The following is a 21726-nucleotide window of genomic DNA, read 5'->3' as shown; positions in this document are numbered from 1 at the left end:
TCTTTTCACAATACTATTGCAGATCGACATAAAAGCCAAAAAGACAGCCGTAGTGTCGCTCTTCATTTCTTGGTTCTCTTGTGGTACATAAAGACCGCTACAACTGTCTGAAATGTGTTGCAACATTATAGTAATTCAGATGAATTATATTTGTAATCAAGCACAAATGTAAATCTTACACAGTAGGCTGTCAATTTGCTATCTGCCCCAAGACAGAACATGTTAAAATAAAGAGCAATCATTTTATTGAATCAAATTGTATTCAATATATGGTTCAGTCATACAGTACATTTGCAAGCATCAGAATTCAGCTGCATTTTGCACATAAAATACAAATACGACACTTGCAGCCAACAAATCCCTGCCAGCCATGATTGTTCCCAAATAAACTAACAGATACAGTGCCTTGCGAAAGTATTCGGCCCCCTTGAACTTTGCGACCTTTTGCCACATTTCAGGCTTCAAACATACAGTTTTATATCTTTATTTTTTTTTGTGAAGAATCAACAACAAGTTGGACACAATCATGAAGTGGAACGACATTTATTGGATATTTCAAACTTTATCAAATTAAAAACGGAAAAATTGGGCGTGCAAAATTATTCAGCCCCCTTAAGTTAATACTTTGTAGCGCCACCTTTTGCTGCGATTACAGCTTAAGTTGAGGATATGTCCCACATACCCCAAAAATGTCAGTCTCTCGATGTGCAAAACTGATAGAGACATACCCCAAGCAACTTACAGCTGTAATCGCAGCAAAAGGTGGCTCTATAAAGTATTAACTTAAGGGGGCTGAATAATTTTGCACGCCCAATTTTTCAGTTTTTGATTTGTTAAAAAAGTTTGAAATATCCAATAAATGTCATTCCACTTCATGATTGTGTCCCACTTGTTGTTGATTCTTCACAAAAAAATACAGTTTTATATCTTTATGTTTGAAGCCTGAAATGTGGCAAAAGGTGGCAAAGTTCAAGGGGGCTGAATACTTTCGCAAGGCACTGTATATTCAATTACGAATGTCAAAAATCATCAACAATTAAAATGGGATTATCCTTTATGATTCAAAATTGCTCTTTTACATTTTTTTTGGAGAGCATACAAACAATAAAATCTAAACAAACATCCATAACAGGCTGTGTGTATCATAAATTATAAATGTTCATGCTAAAGTAGCATTTAACAAAAATAGAACAAACGTAATAAGGCAATTCATATTAATTCTGAGTCCAGCGTACATATCAGTAGCCTGGTCCCAGATCTGTTTGAGCTGTTCTGCCAACTCATATGGTTGTTATCATGCCAAACCAACCATTGGAGTTGGCTAAAGAGCACAAACAGATCGGGAACCAGGCTCGTGTATCAGTAGGCACATGGGTATCATTTAAATGACCATGTTTGTTCATATTTACCCTCTGAAAATACTGAGTGACACCATGTTGAGGCCAGATGTACAGTTGGAACTGGTACAATGGTTTCACCTGTTCGTTTTAGAGAGATTTTCTTTTTAAAAGGTAAAGAGACATTAAGAGAAAGAACAAGAGAATAAACAGAAAAGTAAATTAAGACCGTGTTGTGTTTTAGCTTTCTATTTAGGTCTGTTTTCTTTTGATTGCCTTCTGAAAATGATAGGTGCACATTTGCATTAATGCAAATGCTTCATATATCTGGCCCCAAGTCCTCTAGGCTGTCAGATTAATAGACAAATCAGCAAAGTAATGAAGGTTATTCCAGAAAAATAAGGCTTGCTTATTGCATAGTACAGTACTTCAACTCAGTTTTACCCCTCATGTGATGGCTGTGTCCAGATATGGGGGAACTGGGACACATTTTCTGACTTTACAGTACCTGCAAAGGCACTCCGGGCAGGCAATCTCAGAGTGCATCCGAAACTGACTTCAGTGTGTGAAGACTGACCTCTTTAGTACATCAAATGCAATTTCCCTGCCAACACTTACTCAAATATATCATATGGACCACTTTGATAGACCCCCTAATGGCTGAATATGTACGGATTTCTGTATCTTAACATGATTAGGATGAATACTGGGGTGAATACACAGTTAAATGACCATAGGTGTACAGTAAGTTGAGTGTGTGTGGAGATATGTATTGAGTGGGGGTGAGTATTTTAGTCAGTGATAGGACAGTGAGAAGCAGTGAGGAAGAACCAACACTGCACCTTGTTGAGGAATACAAGTTCATCCCTGTATGGGTAATAAACGGTGAAGCACCAATAGTTTACATTGAGTCCACAGGACTCCTCCTAGATCAATTGGAAACCTGCTGAAGGAGAGGAGGATCACAGCATTTCTTCCATCATCTCTGCAGGATCAGGTGGTGGAGGGAGGGGCCGGAGGGTCAAGGGTCAGGGTTCAGTTATCAGCTGACCCCTCCTACTGCCTCTCCGTCCTTCTCCAGCTCCTCCTGGATCTCATCACTGTTCCCTGAGTCGCTGCTCGCCACCGAGCTGAATGATGGAGACTTCCTATATCAGAGGGAGAAAATAAGGAAGATGTCAGTCATATCCTCTATGATTAGGCCTACTGTATTGACAGAGCATGTCCAGAATTACTTGACTAGACTAGTGCTTAATAACGTGAGGAGAAACTACTAACAAATTCTTTGATGGTAAAAAAACAACAATTAAATAAAATGGAGACTGATTAATGTTGACGTTTCGGCATGAAATGGAAAAATGCCCCATTGCATTGAAATTACATTGCTTCTCATCATGTGTGGAGAAAGAGGCGTGTCTGACCTGCCGTTGCCCCCTGAACCCTTAATGAGTCTTCTGCAGGTCTCCATCTGCACATCCAGGCCTCTCTTCATAGAACACATCTCCATGTACTCCTGTAGGTGACGGTTCATATCACTCTTAGCTGTAGCCAACTCATACTGGGGGGGGGGGGGGAGAGGGAGAATCAGAGGTGGGAGAGGAGTGAAAGAGAGAAGGAGGTGTATGGTGTAAGAGTCAGAGCAAAAGAGTGGGAGGAGATGTGAGAGGGTGAGTCAGAGGGGATCGAAAGGAGAAACAGGTTGGGGGTAAATATGGACTGTAGCTAAATATTAATAACAATGAATGACTAACACACAGGAGAGTGAGTCACACAACATTAACTATGACCTCTCTTCTCTTGATCTCCCACCTCTATTTGCCCCATGGTCTCCTGGTACTCCTTCTCTCGGTTCTGGAAAAGCATCTCAGTCTCGTCGATCAGGCTGCCCAGACTGCCATCTTGAGAGGCCTATAAATGCACAACAGACCAATTTAAACGATGTGTACTGGGGGGTCTATCAATATTGAAAATACAGTAGTAGACTTTACTTTGCAAGTTTTAATGTCACATGCACAAGTACAGTGAAATGCCTTTCTTGCAAACTCAAAACCCAACAATGCAAAAATAATATAAAATAGCAAAGTTGGGTCGGAGCTTGCAAAACAGAGGCTATCCAGTACGGCGCCATCTTTTTTGCAGCTTGGAGACTTGCGCTATCTACAATAAGCAATTTTATACAGTTAACATTCATACAGTTATAGAATGTAGATGGATAGGTAAGGTAAATAAACATTGGTCGAACACATTTACATTTACATTTAAGTCATTTAGCAGACGCTCTTATCCAGAGCACACAATTAGACAATAAACAATAAAATAAATAATTACACAGTGGTATTGACATACATTTCCTTTACATTCTCTGAGGCCAGTCAGAATAAAGGCCTTACAGCACTAGGGCATGAGGTGATTAAATCATCAACAGAGACAACTAACTGACTTTTTTGTGTTGAAGTTCCCAGACAATGCTTTTGGATGAACAGTAGGGGGCAGCACTAACCTGCCCAGGGCCTTCCCCTTGTCCTTCTGCTGCAGCACAGGCACCTGTAGTAGTGCTGGCTGCAGCACAGGGGGTGTTGTAGTTGGCGAAGTCCTCCCAGAGGAGTAGTGTCTCCCCATTCTCCTCCCAAGCTAGGCTGTCACAGTCGTCATCAAAGTCAAACGTCTCCCTCCTGGTGACAAAGGAATTATCATCTATGCAAGTTCTGCATACAAGAGAGGGATGGAGAAGTGGGGAGAGGGAGGGATAGAGAAAAAGAGAGGAGACATGAAGGTGGAAAGGGAGGGGAGAAAAGAGAATACAAAAAGGGAAGGGGGAAACCAAACCGAAATACATGCACATTTGAAAAGGGTTGCAAAATGAAGAGGACAGGGAAGAGAAAGAAAACAAACAGACAGACAGTGACTGACAGACAGATGAAAACACGACACAGTAACAAAGCACACATGAAACTGACTAGGAGATGCTATCTAACCAGACACACTACAGTGGGGATATAATTCAAAGAATCATATTGTATGGCTCAAACCACAGTTATTTGGATAACATTTTGACCTTAGTCCTTGAACTAAACCAGGTCAAAATCGACATGTTCCGGATCAACAGCAAAGATCCAGCACTCATTAGCAATTTAGGCAAAACAGGAAGTTACATAACACAGGTCAAAGGTTGGGCTACTCACAACTGGTTGAGCATGCGTTTCATCTCGTCTGTGATGTTGAGTGACCCTACGACGTGCTCCGCTTCATCCTCCTCTCCCCCACCAGACTCAGCTTCCATCTCAGGACTTCTCTCCTCACACACAGCCTTACGCTCTTTCTTCCTGCACGACGCAGCACCAGCCCCCTGTGGGAAACACACCACACACTAGTTAACCTACTACACGTGTGAAGGGGAGTGAGAGTGTGTGTGTGTGTGTGTGTGTGTGTGTGTGTGTGTGTAAAAAAATACAGAATTTCATGGACATCTTTATCCCTTCATATGGAATGGCCCAATATACTGGTGTTTATCACTACCATACATAAGCAAATATACAGTACCAGACAAAAGTTTTCTACATTGTAGAATAATATTGAAGACATCAACACTATGAAATAACACATGGAATCCTGTAGTAACGAAAAAAGTGTTAAACAAATCAAAATATTTGAGATTTGAGATTCTTCAAAGTAGCCACCCTTTGCCTTGATGACAGCTTTGCACACTCTTGGCATTCTCTCAACCGGCTTCATGAGTTAGTCACCTGGAATGCATTTCAATTAACAGCTGTGGCTTGTTAAAAGTTCATTTGTGGAATTTTTGAGCCAATCAGTTGTGTTGTGACAAAGTAGGGGTGGAATACAGATGATTGCCCTGTTCGGTAAAAGATTTCCCTGGATGGAGGGCTTTTAGCGGGTGGAATAGTGGGGGTCAATTGGAGGTTTACTTAGTAGCAATGCAAATATCATGGTACAGCTATATAGACACTCAATCATCATATAACTTTTTAATGGTACGTTTACAAACATATATTTTGATGAACAGAATTGAAACTTGTGTATCATTGTGGTAAGTGGTGAAATAAGTATAGCCAGTTAATATTGTAATGGCTTAGCAGATAATAAGAAAAGACGATCAGTATTTACCTGGCTAAAAGAGAAGGAATATAATATCTATTGTTTACAGGAAACTCATTCAACAATTTTAGATGAAGTTTTGTGGAAAAAACTACTGGGGGGGGGCAAAATATACTTCTCTCATGGGCAAAAAATTAAAACGGGGTGATGACATTAATTAACAATAATTGATCCATATGTGCAAATTGTCCAAACAGATCATCAAGGTAGATGGATTATTTTAAATATGTTATTGAACAATAAACAGATATGGCTTATTAACTTATACAGTCCAAATAATGATGATCCAAGCTTCTTTGAAAATGTAAGAATTTATCAACTCTACAAGCAACACTACACTCTATTATTATGGTGGGAGATTTTAATACGGTTTTAAATACCTCTATGGACCATAAAGGAAATCACACTACAAACCATCAACCTCAGGCACTTAAGGAAATCATGAATGTCATGGATATATTGGAATTAGTGGATATATGGAGGCTTAAATATCCAGACCTTGTGAGATATACATGGCGGAGGCTTAATCAAGCTAGTCGTCTTGATTACTTTCTTATGACATTCTCTTTGGCACCAAAAGTTTTTTTTAAAAGTGTTGATAGGGGACAGAATGCAGTCAGACCATCACATAATTGGCATATATATTACTGTTATTGGAAATGTAATCAAAGCCTACTGGATGATAACTTGTTTATAACTAGGACAGAAAGATTTATAACAGACTTTTTCCGACATAACATAGGTACAGCAGATCCCCTTATTGTATGGGACAATTTTAAATGCGCCTTGTATGGGACAATTTTAAATGCGCCTTTTTAGAGGCCATGCAATTCAGTACTCATCTATAAAACAAAAGTAATTTAGAGCAAAAGAGTCCATATTAACAAAGGAAATGTAATGACTAACAGTACAGATAGCAATAAAAATTGTACCATAGAAGCACAGAATAAGTTAGAGAAAAAACAAAAAGAAATGGAGGAATTTATTCAAGAAAGATCCAGTGTAATATATTATAAAAATAAAGCATGGATAGAAAATGGGGAAAAATGTCCAACCACTGTGTCTTTGTGAGACACAGAGTAGGTGAACGGATGATCTCCGCAAGTGTGGTTCCCACCGTAAAGCATGAAGGAGGTGTGATGGTGTGGGTGCTTTGTTGGTGACACTGTGATTTATTTAGAATTCAAGGCACACTTAACCAGCATGTCTATAACAGCATTCTGCAGCAACACGCCATCCCATCTGGTTTGCGCTTAGTGGGGCTATCATTTGTTTTTCAACAGAACAATGACCCAACACACCTCCAGGCTGTGTACGGGCTATTTGACCAATAAGGACAGTGATGGAGTGCTGCATCAGATGAACTGGCCTCCACAATCACCCGACCTCAACCCAATTGAGATGGTTTGGGATGAGTTGGACCGCAGAGTGAAGGAAAAGCAGCCAACAAGTGCTCAGCATATGAAAACTCCTTCAAGAATGTTTGAAAAGTATTCCAGGTGAAGCTGGTTGAGAGAATGCCAAGAGTGTACAAAGCTTTCATCAAGGCAAAGTGTGGCTATTTTGAAGAATCTCAAATATAATATATAAACATTTTTGTGGTTACTAAATGATTCCATGTGTGTTATTTCATAGTTTTCATGTCTTCCCTATTATTATACAATGCAGAAAATAGTCAAAATAAAGAAACACCTTTGAATGAGTAGGTGTGTCCAAACTTTTGACTGGTGCTGTATCTATTTACCTTGCTCTCTGGGGTTGCTCTGGAGGGGCTCATGTGGGGACTCATGTTGAACATCTTGCTCATGTCTTCAGAGTTGCGTTGATGGGCCACATCACATAGTTTGGCCGTGATGTCAATGCGTCTGCAGATATCCATGTCCACCTTCATGGCCTTCTCCTGGATCGCGGTGTCCAATTCTGACATTTCCTAAAGGATGGAGTTGGTTTATTGTCAGTCAGATAATATCCATGAGCTGTGTCAATTCTTACATTTGCTTAATACTGTCAGTATGAGAGAGTATCGTTTTACGAGGCAACATTTTCCTATTACGTAGTTAAATCTAGTTTTAAGGCCATGACTTGCACTTTTAAAGTAATAAACTAACTGAAAAGACACTTAAAAAGGTGTCATTGTTTGACAATAAATAAATTAACTTAAAAGGGTTAAGAAGTCACTGGAACGGGCCAAGAGTCATTGTGTGTGAAACAGCAGTCTGGGCCGGTTTTGGCTAGTCTGTGAGTGTAACTACTCCAGACTGAGTGTGTGGAGCATTCATTAGAAGGCTGGCCAAAACCACAGGGCCTCAAAGAATGGCGAGGCTGTGTGAGGTGAGCCATAAGGGTTTCTCATCTCACTGTGTCTGTCTGTCTGCCTGACTGCCTGACTGCCTGCCTAGCCGTCCATCTGTCTGTCTGTCTTTCTGTGCAACTAACTTAGCTCCCACCATTTCCAAAGGAATTTCTTGGCCTCAGTGTTCAAGGGAGAGTGTCTATGTGATGTATGATAAAATGTGTTGTGAGCATTCTGACTGCCAGGCTATACAGCTGAGAGTGGCCACATGCATCAGTAACAAAACAGATGGGGGGGATGGATGAAATAAAATATACAAGTACGTTGGTTGAGTGGTAATAAATGAGTGTAATGAAATAATATATATAAACAGTGTCAAAAAGTTTTATTAAAGCAATTTACAGCAAGTTCAACCAGTCCGCACAATTTAAAGTTGGTTGGGTGTTTCTAGTTTAAATGAAGCACACACACTATTAAGTGATTACTTTGTACTTATCATTTTACCATGCCATTTCTGTGTAAATAGGAGAATAAGGGATAGTAAATAAAGCCTCAGCATCATTACTTACATTATCGGTCATGAGGCTCTTGAAGACCCCCAGCTCTGTCTTGAGTCTCTCCACCTTGTCAGTGAGCTCCCCCTGAACCACCTCAGACTCCTGGGCACTCTGGAGATGGAACGCACAGCCACATCACACTCTACATCTAATCTACTGACACACCACGGCTCAATATCAAATCAAATGTATTTATGAAGCCCTTTTTACATCAGCAGATGTCACAAAGATCTATACAGAACCCCAGCCTAAAACAGCAAGCAATGCAGATGTAGAAGCACAATAAACTCTTACACGTTTATGAATAACCATGCACTAATTCTAAACCCCTGAAGGAGTTCATTCCATGTTTATCCCTTGTTTTCATTTTGAAAATGTGTCTTAAAACATCTTGAAAACATTACAATTAAATTCATATTGCAACAGTGTCCCTTTCTCAAGAAAAAGTCTGCATAACATGTTGAAGTCATTTTATTACTCTTACAATCCACTATTTTGATGCATCACAGAAACAATGTCAAAGTGAATTGAGTTCTGGGTTTTGGGCCAAGAGCTCCAATAAAAGTCATCTGGAATTCTGCTAGCGGGAAACAGTTGAAACATAGCTAGTCAGTGTGAGTCAGTGCTATCGGCTTTTAAAATGTGTTATATGAGTAATGTGTTTCAGTTGTTAGGGGTTAAAGACACAGTAACACACCCAGCATTGGTTCCCACTGACGAACATGTAAACAGGGGGATTAAAGCATCTGAACGCAACCTGTCCCCACCCATATCTATTTTCTATCATTAACTTTCCCATTCTGTTTTTGTAAAACAACATTGACACACAGTACACATTTTAGTGATTTAGCAGGCACTCTTATCCAGAGCAACTTACAGTAGTGAGTGGATACATTTCCTCCATACGAGTCCCCCGTGGGAATCAAACCCACAAACCTGGCGTTGCAAGCACCCTTCTCTACCAACTGAGCCACACGAGATACATATGTCAGAGGCATCCGAAGATAACAAGTTATCACAATTCCTGAATAGGTAACTTACTGGCAGTCATGCAAAACACCCACAAACATGACACAGAATAGAGCTGTTCCTGCATCGGGTCCAAAAAGTTGGAGGACAATCAGACCCAGACCTGAACAGACCCTATCATAGAAAAAAAGAGGGACCAGGACACGAATGGACCCAAGAACAATCAGACATAGACCCATCTAGACCAGACCAAATCTAGACCTGAGTGACATTTAAAACAAATATATTATCCAAGTTGCTCTTCTGGTTAACGAAAAGGTCTATATTTTGGCTAGGCCTTCTATAAAGAAATAAGGGATTTATTAGCGTAAAATAAATATGCTATATACTATGCAGAGCCGTGGTCGGGTCCACTCGGGGCTATAGTTACATAGATCCAAGACCCGATGACAATCAAACTGGACCCAACCCGGGCCTGAGGGAAAGTTAGAATTTTGAACCTGGGTATTTGGCTTCTGGTAGACCTGTGAAGATCTCTAACACAGAGGCTGAGCTGCATCCCAAGAATCTGTATTTTTTCCCGGAGTGCACTTTTACACTTCCTTTCATGGATTGTCCCTTTATAGACAATGCCTTTTGAACTGTGGTTTTGAAAGGAAATGACTGGTATAAGAAATATGTTGGAAACTCCCTTTAGTCCAGCCCACACCTAGATACTTCAGGAGAAAAGACACAGTACTGGGATGCAGTGAGCTAGAAGAGGGAGTGTGGTGTGGGTATGATGATTTAAGATGGCAGAGATGTGCTCTTACCTCCTGAAGTGTCTCCACCATGGCCTCCATCTGCTGGCGCTTAGACAGCTCCTCCTCCCATCTGGAACACATCACACACATCACACACATGTTTTTTTACTATCCTTGTAGGGACCAAACAATTTATTCCCATTCAAAATCCTTTTTCCCTAACCCCAATTCTAACCTTAACCCTAATTGTAACAATAACTCTACCCTAAAATAGCCTTTTTTCCTTGTGGGGACCAGCAAAATACCAGAAGTCCTCACAAAAATAGTAAAACTAAAAACACACAGGCAGAGTTGCTAAGAAAAAGCCACATCTCAGACTGGCCAATTAAAATAAAAGATGGGCAAAAGAACACAGACGCTGGACAGAGGAACTCTGCCTAGAAGGCCAACATCTCGGAGTCACCTCTTCACTGTTGATGTTGAGACTGGACAGAGGAACTCTGCCTAGAAAGCCAGCATCCCGGAGTCACCTCTTCACTGTTGATGTTGAGACTGGACAGAGGAACTCTGCCTAGAAGGCCAACATCTCGGAGTCACCTCTTCACTGTTGATGTTGAGACTGGACAGAGGAACTCTGCCTAGAAGGCCAACATCTCGGAGTCACCTCTTCACTGTTGATGTTGAGACTGGACAGAGGAACTCTGCCTAGAAGGCCAGCATCCCGGAGTCACCTCTTCACTATTGACGTTGAGACTGGTGTTTTGCGGGTACTATTTAATGAAACTGCCAGTTGAGGACTTGTGAGGCGTCTGTTTCTCAAACTAGACACAATAATGTACTTGTACACTTGCTCAGTTGTGCACCGGGGCCTCCCACTCCTCTTTCTATTCTGTTTAGAGCCAGTTTGCGCTGTTCTGTGAAGGGAGTAGTACACAGCGTTGTACAAGATCTTCAGTTTCTTAGCTATTTCTTGCATGGCATTTTCATTTTTCAGAACAAGAATAGACTGATGAGTTTCAGAAGAAAGTGCTTTGTTTCTGGCCATTTTTAAGTCTGTAATCGAACCCACAAATGCTGATGCTCCAGATACTCAACTAGTCTAAAGGCCAGTTTTATTTCTTCTTTAATTAACACAACTGCTAACATAATTGAAAAAGGGGTTTCTAATGATCAGACTTGTAAAATAATAAACTTGGATTAGCTAACACAACGTGCCATTGGAGCACAGGAGTGATGGTTGCTGATAATGGGCCTACGTAGATATTCCATAAAACATTTTTAGCCGTTTCCAGCTTCAATAGTCGTTTACAACATGAACCATGTCTACACTGTATTTCTGATCAATTTGATGTTATTTTAATGGACAAAAAAATGTATTTTCCTTTCTAAGTGACCCCAAACTTTTGAATGGTAGTGTATGCTTTTATATCAGTCTAAGCCCTGTATGGACAGTGATGACAGCAGCTTAATTAGAGACTTCGAGAGAGAGATATAAAAACCTTTAGGGTCACTAAGCAAATATCATTGGACTGTTCTATATGCTATAACCATTTACCACCCTGTGGGGACAGATTACTTACAGCGATTGGGAGAATAAAAGTGAAACGGTGTGGTTAGTTGAACTGTATTTGCACAGTTAACCAATGCCAACGTTTGATTCAATGTTCTTAAACATTTGATTTGAATGTTTCAACATAATACCCTCATAAACGTCACTTGCTAGACATTCATCCTTAGAGAACAGTGGCTCTCTTTCGAGGAATGCTACAAAGTGGACGAGGAAAAGAGCAAAATCTCACTGACAACACTGTTGATTCAATGGCTGAACAATACTTTGAAGCATCAGGAGAGGGGTTGCCACTGCCATATATGCTAATGACACAAGAATAGCCAAGAATCACCTATTGATTCAATTACAGTGTGTTGTTACAGTCTAAAATGGACTTCAGATTATCTCTCTCTTTCTCATTTACACATCAGTTAGGTTTAATCTAAGGCCAAGAAATAATTATATCAGATTATATACACAGACCTTTATCAGTTTAATAATGACTTCTTCTGGAGAGCAGAGACATAGTTAGATAGCTGTTTACTCTGTTAATACCTATATAGTCAGACTGAGACTGAGATTCACCCCTGTATCGTCTTACTCTTCGCTTCCCGAGGCTTCTGACCAAAATTGAAAAACCTTGGGGCTAAATTTAGAGGATGTATCTAATCCAAAAGCACCAAGGCTGTTTTTAACTTGTCAACCTGGAATTGCTTACTTATACATGCCATTTAGCAGACAATGTTTTCCAAAACGACTTAATATCACACATCCATACATTTTTATATGGGTGGCCCAAGAGGGTATTTAACCCACAATTCTGGCATTGCAAGCGCTATGCTCTACCAACTGAGCTATACAGTTCCACCATGCTAATTTAGCAAAGGCTTTTTGACTTCAATGGTACAGTTTCATATACCATCTTCAAAGAAAGTGTTACTATTAACACAGAATTAAGATAATAGTACTCTTTTTGATCTTCAAAGTTGCCTTTGGGGATTTCATGCCACTTTTGCTGGCAGATTTGGTCAGTTAAAACAATGTTCTGCTCCAGGCTACTGATTTTCAAAGGTATAAATAAAAAAGACAGGAAGGCTTGACGAACTGGAGCAATGAAAGGGGATGTCATTGTCTAGAAAAAGCAGCTCCTTATAACTAAGAGCCGTATTGTTTTACTGCCACCCATCCACTCTTAGTATGTAAGCTAGCTTGGTCAAAACTGTAGTTCAAAAAAGGTACAAGCTTCAGCACAAGCTAAGCTGATATGACAATCAGAAACATTCATTATCAAAGTAGATGGAACGTGATATAAAGCATTCTACTGATAGAATATCCCAGACAGATCTCTTTTCTCCTTTTAATGTACTTGGTGACTCACAAAGACACCAAAATAGGATAGGGGTTGAATTAAGAAGTGCACTCTCCATCTCTCGCTCTGCTGAACGGCTTGGGGCAGGGAGCAGAGGGGGGTGGTTACACAGGCAGACAACAATCCCATTAGGAGGCAGGTCCTTGTGCCAGGATGCAGTGCTGGCTAGACTCCCCTGACAGTGGCAAAACAACAACACACCCATCCCTAATACCACCATCCATGGATAAGGATGGGACATTGGTGGGTTAGAATGGTGAAGGTGGTGGTGACTCTTAAAGCCACAATCTGTAATATTTCCATCCGCTAATTGATCATGTCAACCAATAAAATATAGGCTACACCTTTTTGGAGAAATATGGGATTAATTCCGAGGAAGCAGTCATCAGATAGTTTGTATGGGGTGTTATAGTTTGTATGGGGTGTTATAGTAACCAGGTCAGAGGTCCCTATGTGGTCCCTGATCAGGGTCTCGTTCAATAGGGATACATTTTTAAACAGAGTGAAATGGGATGAAACACAGAGTGAAACATTCCAATTCAGTTGCTTGAAAGTGTTGAGGCCATTTGAATCCTGATGAATATCAACAAGCTTCATTCATTTAAAAAAATTCAAGGTCACAGGCTGCCAATTCCACTCAAATGACCTTTTTTTCAAATAATAAGTTGCTGACCATACAAACATAATATTGGTAGCAGTCATAACACTTTGTAATCCAGATCAGCTCATTCTTTCAGTGTTCTTTCTTTTTAAAACACAGCCTTCTCTGATTGTTGAAACAATGGGCCCTTGTTAAAGCCTCACAAAGTTAACGAGTGGAACACACCATAAGTCTGAAGTACATGTGGCCCCAAAACTTCAAGCAATCAAATGCGAATGAAGCCCTAGTTAATAAATGAATAAATATATGCCATTTAGAAATCATGTTCAGTTTGGCACGTCATATGACAATGGTTTGATAGCCCATACAGTTATGTCAGAAATTAGATTGATGAATGCCCATGATGCTAGTATTCCACAATCCAGGTTTATGAATTGGACCTTTATCCTGGTTACTCTTATTGACGGGCGCTTTGAGAGAAATCGACCATGAACACTCATTGGTAAATTAGGTTTGAATTGTCAGAAGCACACAGAAGGAAAATAAGATGCCCCTCTTTCATAATATCTTACGTTTTTACCGTCGAGGACCAATTTGCAAACAAATGTTTTATTTAATACTTTTAAGTGCTGTCCTCTGGTAATACAATGCACATCTTGTTGTAGGTCTAAATGTTTTTACCCAAATAAATTATATTCAATTCAACATCGTTAATCCACCTCAGTGTCTGTCTCTCTAATACTTTAATAAATAGATATTATTTGAAATATAAACATGTGCATTAAATTGGTATTGGAATTCCAACCCAGGGATAAATAACCCTGACAATGCATTCCACTGGATAACGACAGGGCAAGGAGAACTTGAGCCCAACCTTCGACAGATGGGATACTCCTGCAATGGTCCTACTCTGGCCTCCATTGGGTTGGGTCTCCTCCTACACCGTTATATTATTCCACACCGATCAGAGGAAGCATGGGTCAGCGTGGAGTGAAACAACATGCGACTAAACCTGTATGAGTGACAAAGTCAAATACCTGTTGTACAATATTTACTGCCATTCTGGGTGCTACTTCACTCACCTGTTCTGTGCATGCAGACATTTACATATTCTACGGTTCAGAATCTGACTAAACTTGTTGAGTGCAGCAGCACATTTCCCACTGGCGCACCTTGCATTTGTTTGTTTCCTTACCGATTATAATAACTTTGTATGTGTGTGTTCATGCAACAGTAAGTACCTTATTAATGCACAACTCTATTACCCAATGAGACAAGGACAATACCAGCCGTACAAACCTTTCCCTAACCCGGACGACGCTGGACCAATTGTGCGTCGCCTTATTGATCCCAGGATCAAACCTGGATCTGTAGTGACGCCTCAAGCACTGTGCCACTCGGGAGGCAACTCTAGATTTCTGACATACTCATATTATTATTCGATTTCTTTCGCACACTCTAGAGCTTAAACGAACTAAGCTATTAACACAAAACCAACTTCCAAATGTGTGGACTGCCCCAACTTAGATTGCATGATCATTTTTGGGTTGTTGAGCATTTATACTTTTTGTACTACACCAATATTTAAAAGTGCCATAGACTTACAGTTCCTTCAGAAAGTATTCACACCCCTTGAATTTTAACACATTAAGTTGTGTTATATTTCAAATGGATTGAGATTTGGTGTCACAGGCCTACACACAATACTCCATAATGTCAAAGTGGGATTATGTTTTTAGAAATTTGTACAAATTAATAAAATAATGAAAAGCTGAAATGTCTTCAGTCAATATGTATTCAATCCCTTTGTTACGGCAAGCCTAAATAAGTTCAGGAGTAAAAATGTGCTAAACAAGTCACATAATAAGTTGCATGGACACTGTGTGCCATAATAGTGTTTAAGATGATTTTTTAATGACTATCTAATCTCTGTAGCCCACACAATTATCTGTAAAGTCCACCAGTCGAGCAGTAAATTTCAAATACAGATTCAACCAAAGACTAGGGAGGTTTTCAAAGGCCTCGCAAAGAAGGGCACCTACTGGTAGACGGGTAGAAATAACAAAGCAGACATTGAATATCCCTTTGCGCATGGTGAAGTTATTAATTACACTTTGGATGGTGTATCAATACACCCAGTCACTACAAAGATAAAGGTGTCCTTCCTAACTCAGTTGCAGGAGAGGAAGGAATTTCACCAACGGTGACTTTAAAACAGTTACAGAGTTGAATGGCTGTGATAGGAGAAAACTGAGGATGGAGCAACAATATTGTAGTTACTCCACAATATTAACCCAAATGACAGAGTGAAAAGAAGGAAGCCTGTACATAATATAAATATTCCAAAACATGCACCTTGTTAGCAATAAGGAACTAAAGTAAAACTGCAAAAAATGTGGCAAAGAAATTAACTTCATGTCATGAATACAAAGTGTGATGTTTGAGGCAAATCCAACACATCACTGAGCACCACTCTTCATATTTTCAAGCATGGTGGTGGCTGCATCATGTTATGGCTATGCTTGTCATAGGAAGGACAAGGGAGTTTTTTAGGATAAAAATAAACGGAATAAAGCTCAAGCACAGGCAAAATCCAAGACGAAAACCTGGTTCAGTCTGCTTTCCAACAGACACTGGGAGACAAATTCACCTTTCAGCAGGACATTAACCTACAACAGGTGAAAACTTTGATCCCTTACGGATGTCACTTGTTAAATCCACTTCATTCAGTGTAGATAAAGGGGAAGAGACAGGTTAAATAAGGATTTTTAAGACTTGAGACATGGATTGTGTATGTGTGCCATTCAGAGTATGAATGTGCAAGACAAAATATTTAAGTGCCTTTGAACGGGGTATGGTAGAACATCCAGCCAACTTGACAAAGGACAACTCACCAAAAGTAATTCTTAAACCGTTTAAGCTATCCTAACTTCCAATTCTTAAACACTTTGATCAACTATATCTATAAATATTTGCATAAATTATTATCGTCACGCCTGCTCCCGCTTCCCCTCTCTGGCACTCGAGGGCGCCAGGCTGCCCTTCACACACAAGTGTTCCCTTTATTTTTTTAAGCAGTAAATATATATATATATATTTTCTTCTTCTTCATATTTTAAAACAGTACATTTATATTTTCCAACAGGGCTATACATTTGGGTGAGGTTTTTTTCCTCGCCTGAGTAGCCTCGTTTCACTGTCAAAATGGCGCCAAAAGAAATAAATATCTGCATTGTGTCCCGCCACCCGCCAACCCCTCTTTTACGCTACTGCTACTCTTTTCATCATATATGCATAGTAACCATATCTACATGTACATACTACCTCAATCAGCCTGACTAACCGGTATCTGTATGTAGCCTCGCTACTTTTATAGCCTGTCTATTTACTGTTGTTTTATTTCTTTACCTACCTATTGTTCACCTAATAGCTTTTTTTGCACTTTTGGTTAGAGCCCGTAAGTAAACATTTCACTGTAAGGTGTACCTACACCTGTTGTATTCGGCGCATTTGATTCGATTTGAAAATAAAATGAAACCATCTAGTGTTCAGCGAAATAACAATGTAAAATACAGGTAGCCTAGTCAAATAATTAACATCCAATCACATTAACCATTACTCTCTCGCAGGAATTCCACCAAGTCCGTATGTAGCCAAACATAGCTGCTGTTCATTCCGTTTGCTCGAAAATTGATAAATGGTTAAAAAAAAGTAAGGCCCGCATCCATAGAGACACATACCAGCTCTACTGGTAAGTACTGCTACTACCAGCAGTACTACACCTGTCGACGACACAAGTTGTTTTGCTTCCACGAGCACATCCAATGCTAGCATCAGTAATTCTACATTTGTTGTTAGCCCAGCTAGCATGGACACAGACAGTTGTGAATCTGATGCAGCCGAAGAGCTACTTACCCCTTACAAGGGAAAGCACTGAACAACAGACAGGAACGTTGGACCATCGAAGAGGCGCAAATATGATGAGAACTACATTGATTTGGGGTTCACTTGTATTGGGAGTCGTGCCTTTCCTCAGCCACAGTGCAAAAGTACTATCACAACTGGATGAAACAAGGGGCTAGAAGCGTCTTATATGGTGATCTACCAAGTGGCTAGGACAGGCAAGGCCCATTCTATTGTGGAGGATTTAATTCTTCCTGCTGCCGCGGATATGGCTGGGACAATGCTGGGGGAAAGGCAAAAACAAAACTATACAGACAATGCCTTCATCAAACAACACTGTTTCACAACGCATCAGTGACATGGCAGGAGATGTTTTGAAACAATTACTGCTTTGCATACAAGCCAGTGAATTCTATGCATTACAGCTGGATGAGTCAACAGACATGGCGGGCCTGGCACAGCTCCTGGTATATGTCCGTTACATTTATGGTTGTCAATTAAAGAAGACATTCTCTTCTGTAAACCACTGGAAACCAGGACAACAGGAGAGGATATTTTTTTAAGTGCTGGACAGCTTTGTGACATCAAATGGACTTTGGTGGTCAAGATGCGTTGGTATCTGTACTGATGGCGCAAAAGCCATGACAGGGAGACATAGTGGAGTGGTAACACGCATGTAAGCAGTTGCTCCCGCTTAAAGTTTTCACTGACCATCATTTTCACGTGTCTGACTGCTTGCATGATGACGAGTTTCTCACACGACTGGCCTATCAGGGTGATGTTTTTTCTTGCCTGAATGTTCTTAATCTAGGATTACAGGGACTCTCCGCAACTATATTCAATATGCAGGACAAAATTGAGGCTATGATTAAGAAGTTGGAGCTCTTCTCTGTCTGCATTAACAAGGACAACACACAGGTATTTCCATCATTGTATGATTTTTTGTGTGCAAATGAACTCAAGCTTACGGACAATGTCAAATGTTATATAGCGAAGCACCTCAGTGAGTTGGGTGTGCAATTACACAGGTACTTTGCCAAAGCGGGTTGACACAAACAACTGGATTCGTTATCCCTTTCATGCACTGCCTCGTCCACTTACCGATATCTGAACAAGAGAACCTCATCGAAATTGCAACAAGCGGTTCTGTGAAAAGTTAATTTAATCAGAAGCTACTGCCAGATTTCTGTATTGGGCTGTGCTCAGAGTATCCTGCTTGGAAAATCGTGCTGTTAAGACACTGATGCCCTTTGCAACCATGTGCCTATGTGAGAGTGGATTCTCGGTGCTCTGGTCCTATAAGAGCTCTTTGTCACTTCCCACGAGCTAGGTTGTAACAAACTCACACTCATTCTTATGTTTAATTAATGTATCGTATAGTGTGTGTGTGTGTGTGGCAGGCTTACAATGATGGCAAAAAAACAACATTTGAGAGTGTGCTGACCCCGGTGCTAGAGGGGGTACAGCTGGAGGTTAAATGTTTGAAGGGGTACGGGACTATAAAAAGTTTGGGAAACACTGTTCTAGTACATTGTGATGGAATGGCGTGGGTAAGAAATGACCGATTCAAACCTTAGAGGCACTAGTCATTACTGTTCAAAACTAAGTGTAGAAACAGTTACAAAAGTTACAGCTGGAGTGGGCTGGACGGGTCTTCTACCTCTTGACAAGATCACTAGGTGTTGTAAGGTAACAACCGGCCTTATTTCAGAAAGCAAAGAACATCCTGCACTTCACTCTCACAAATCCCTTGCACCCATAACAATGAGACACACTTACATTGGATTCCTGACAGTGCCATCTCACTTCTGACACCAGTGTAGCGAATTCAAAAGGGTAGCCCAACCAGAACTTGAACCTGGGTCCCTGCGACCATCAGCCCAACACCTTAAGCATTAGATCAAGGGGCTGCAACTTCTGAACACAATGTTTCTAGAATTTGTATGTTAATATAATGCAACCAATAACTTGTCAACAACCTATCAACAACTTCTCACCAAGTTCAACAAGGTCAACGAGTTCCTCAACAATCTGTCAAATAAGTAAAAACAACATTTGTCAGACACTTGGATAAGATTGTGAGATGCCTTGTTCTGAATGACTTGATTGATTGTATCTTTGCATAAGTTTACTTGACAACTTAAAAATGTAAAGTGTTAATTGAAAGTGACATCACTTACTTTTTTCGGTATTCGTCTCTATCTCTCTTGATTTTAGCCAACACATTGTACAGGGCTCGCAGTTCAGGGGTGACGGTATCGACTTGAACTCCAACATCAACACCTTCCGCCTGCATCCATGACACCCCGGGGCTGTGGAGCCTAGTCTCGAGTCGGTCCCCAAACCTCGTGTGGGTAAAGTTCCATATCGCACCTGGTGGGCTTACCCGTGGCTGGTACCCAGCCAGAGACAGGTCCAAAGAGCTCGTTTGGGTTGTTTGTTCACGGCTAAAGTAGGCTCTGTAGCGGGATTGCTCTAATGCTTGCTGCAGTTGATTTTCTAACAACGTGTTTCTACGCTCCAATTCATGAACTTTAGCTAGGAAACATCGAAATCGCAGGTTAAGTGTTTTCAAGGCATGAATATTGGAACCCAAATCGTTCCGTAGAGCACTAGACACCCTAGCACTAGTACCGGACGCTGGCGTTCCAACCGGGACCCCAGCGGCACCCGGAGATTGCGAACCCTCAGCAAGAGCAATCGAATTCATCATTTCGTTTGCGTTAAATGGGCAATACATTAAATAAAAAATCGCCACGGTATTCCGAGGGGCTTAACTGGTCAACTTCAATTAGCCTGCTAGGCCTACTGTATTTTTCACCCGCGCCCTGCCGTAAAAATAGGCCAGCCCTCCACAATGCGGTCGGCGATGATGTGATTCTTTGAAATGAGCTTATGCGACTACAAATCTCGCAACCATTGCTGTGAACGCCATGTCATTGTGTCATCTTGGACAGTGTAGGAATGTAAACTCGACATAAAGATTAACGCCGTATGTCACCTTCTTCATGATGCTCTTGTTGACGGCGAATGCATCTCCTCGCAAAACAGTTAAGGACGCTATTTATCCCCAGGCTATGTAGCCTGCGCACCTTCTGAAAGCGCACCTTCTCTGTATTGCTGCTGATATGTTAACTAGTTTTTGCAAAGTCATTCGCTTTCATTAATTTCTTCTGCGCCGCCCATCCTTTTGATAGAGTCGTCCCAGTGAGCTGCCGAATACGCCTGAAATCAAGGCTCTGTCCCTATTACTGGCATCATGTTACAGCCAAATGAAAACACCCTACAATGCTACGCCCCACCCGCACGTCAGCTTACTTGCCTTAATATTCTGAAATAAATGTGTGTTTATTTTTGAGAAAGATATGTTTAGAACATGCCCATTCAAGCTCATCTAACTTTAGATTTCCTAACGAACCAGAAAATCAATAGTTATTTCTGATTGTTTATCAAAGTTATCTGGTCAACTCATTTATCCTGCTATGTAATGTAATGTATGTATGTATGTATGTATGTATGTATGTATGTATGTATGTATGTATGTATGTATGTATGTATGTATGTATGTATGTATGTATGTATGTATGTATGTATGTATGTATGTATGTATGTATGTATGTATGTATGTATGTATGTATGTATGTATGCATGTATAGTGCGTTCGGAAAGTATTCAGACCCCTTCCCCTTTTTCACATTTTGTTATAGCCTTATTCTAAAATTGTTTAAATAAAAAAATGTTCCTCATCAATCTACCCACAATGCCCCATAATGACAAAGCGAAACAGGTTGACATTTTTCCAAATGTATATAAAAAAAAGTACCTTATTTACATAAGTATTCAGACCCTTTGCTATGAGACTCGACATTTAGCTCAGGTGCATCCTGTTTCCATTGATCATCCTTGAGATGTTTCTACAACTTGATTGGAGTCCACCTGTGGTACATTTAATTGATTGGACATGATTTGGAAAGGCACACACCTGTCTATATAAGGTCCCACAGTTGACAGTGCATCTCAGAGGAAAAACCAAGCCATGAGGTCGAAGGAATTGTCAGTAGAGCGCCGATACAGGATCTTGTCGAGGCACAGATCTGGGGAAGGGTACCAAAACATTTATGCAGCATTGAAGGTCCCCAATAACACAGTGGCCTCCATCATTCTTAAATTGATTGATGAGGATAAAAAAAATATTTAATCCATTTTAGAAAAAGTCTGTAATGTAACAAAATGTGGGAAAAGTAAAAGGGTTTGAATACTTTCCGAATGCATTGTATACCCATCTGGGG

The 21726-nt window shown here is 40.4% G+C and overlaps 1 protein-coding gene across 4 annotated transcripts; it reads right to left on the bottom strand.

Annotated features, from left to right (window-relative positions):
• Positions 1-907: 907 nt before the first annotated feature.
• On the bottom strand, positions 908-20726 carry LOC124045059 (intermediate filament family orphan 2-like). 4 transcript variants are annotated; one of them, XM_046364281.1, is made up of 9 exons: positions 19618-20726; positions 10085-10145; positions 8316-8414; positions 7198-7383; positions 4520-4683; positions 3838-4042; positions 3147-3245; positions 2759-2895; positions 908-2485 (listed from the first exon to the last, which is right to left on the bottom strand). In XM_046364281.1, the coding sequence occupies exons 1-9, from the start codon at positions 20175-20177 to the stop codon at positions 2380-2382; spliced, it is 1617 nt and encodes a 538-aa protein (XP_046220237.1). In that variant the 5' UTR covers positions 20178-20726; the 3' UTR covers positions 908-2379. The 4 variants fall into 4 exon arrangements, with proteins under 4 accessions (XP_046220237.1, XP_046220239.1, XP_046220238.1 ...); XM_046364283.1 differs by having other exon boundaries at positions 2759-2850; XM_046364282.1 differs by having other exon boundaries at positions 3838-4009.
• Positions 20727-21726: the final 1000 nt, after the last annotated feature.

The sequence above is a fragment of the Oncorhynchus gorbuscha genome, linkage group LG10 (genome assembly GCF_021184085.1).
Source record: "Oncorhynchus gorbuscha isolate QuinsamMale2020 ecotype Even-year linkage group LG10, OgorEven_v1.0, whole genome shotgun sequence".
Taxonomy (NCBI): Eukaryota; Metazoa; Chordata; class Actinopteri; order Salmoniformes; family Salmonidae; genus Oncorhynchus; species Oncorhynchus gorbuscha.
This window is presented reverse-complemented; position numbering and strand designations above follow the sequence as displayed.

Bases quoted from the DNA above. Each gene is read 5' to 3' on its own strand.
- LOC124045059 (XM_046364281.1), bottom strand. From the start codon at position 20,177: ATGTATTGCCCATTTAACGCAAACGAAATGATGAATTCGATTGCTCTT. The intron at 7,384-8,315 runs GTAAGTAATGAT...TCCATCCTTTAG, and splicing joins AGAGCCTCATGACCGATAAT to GAAATGTCAGAATTGGACAC. The intron at 4,684-7,197 runs GTAAATAGATAC...TGTTTCCCACAG, and splicing joins GAGCAACCCCAGAGAGCAAG to GGGGCTGGTGCTGCGTCGTG.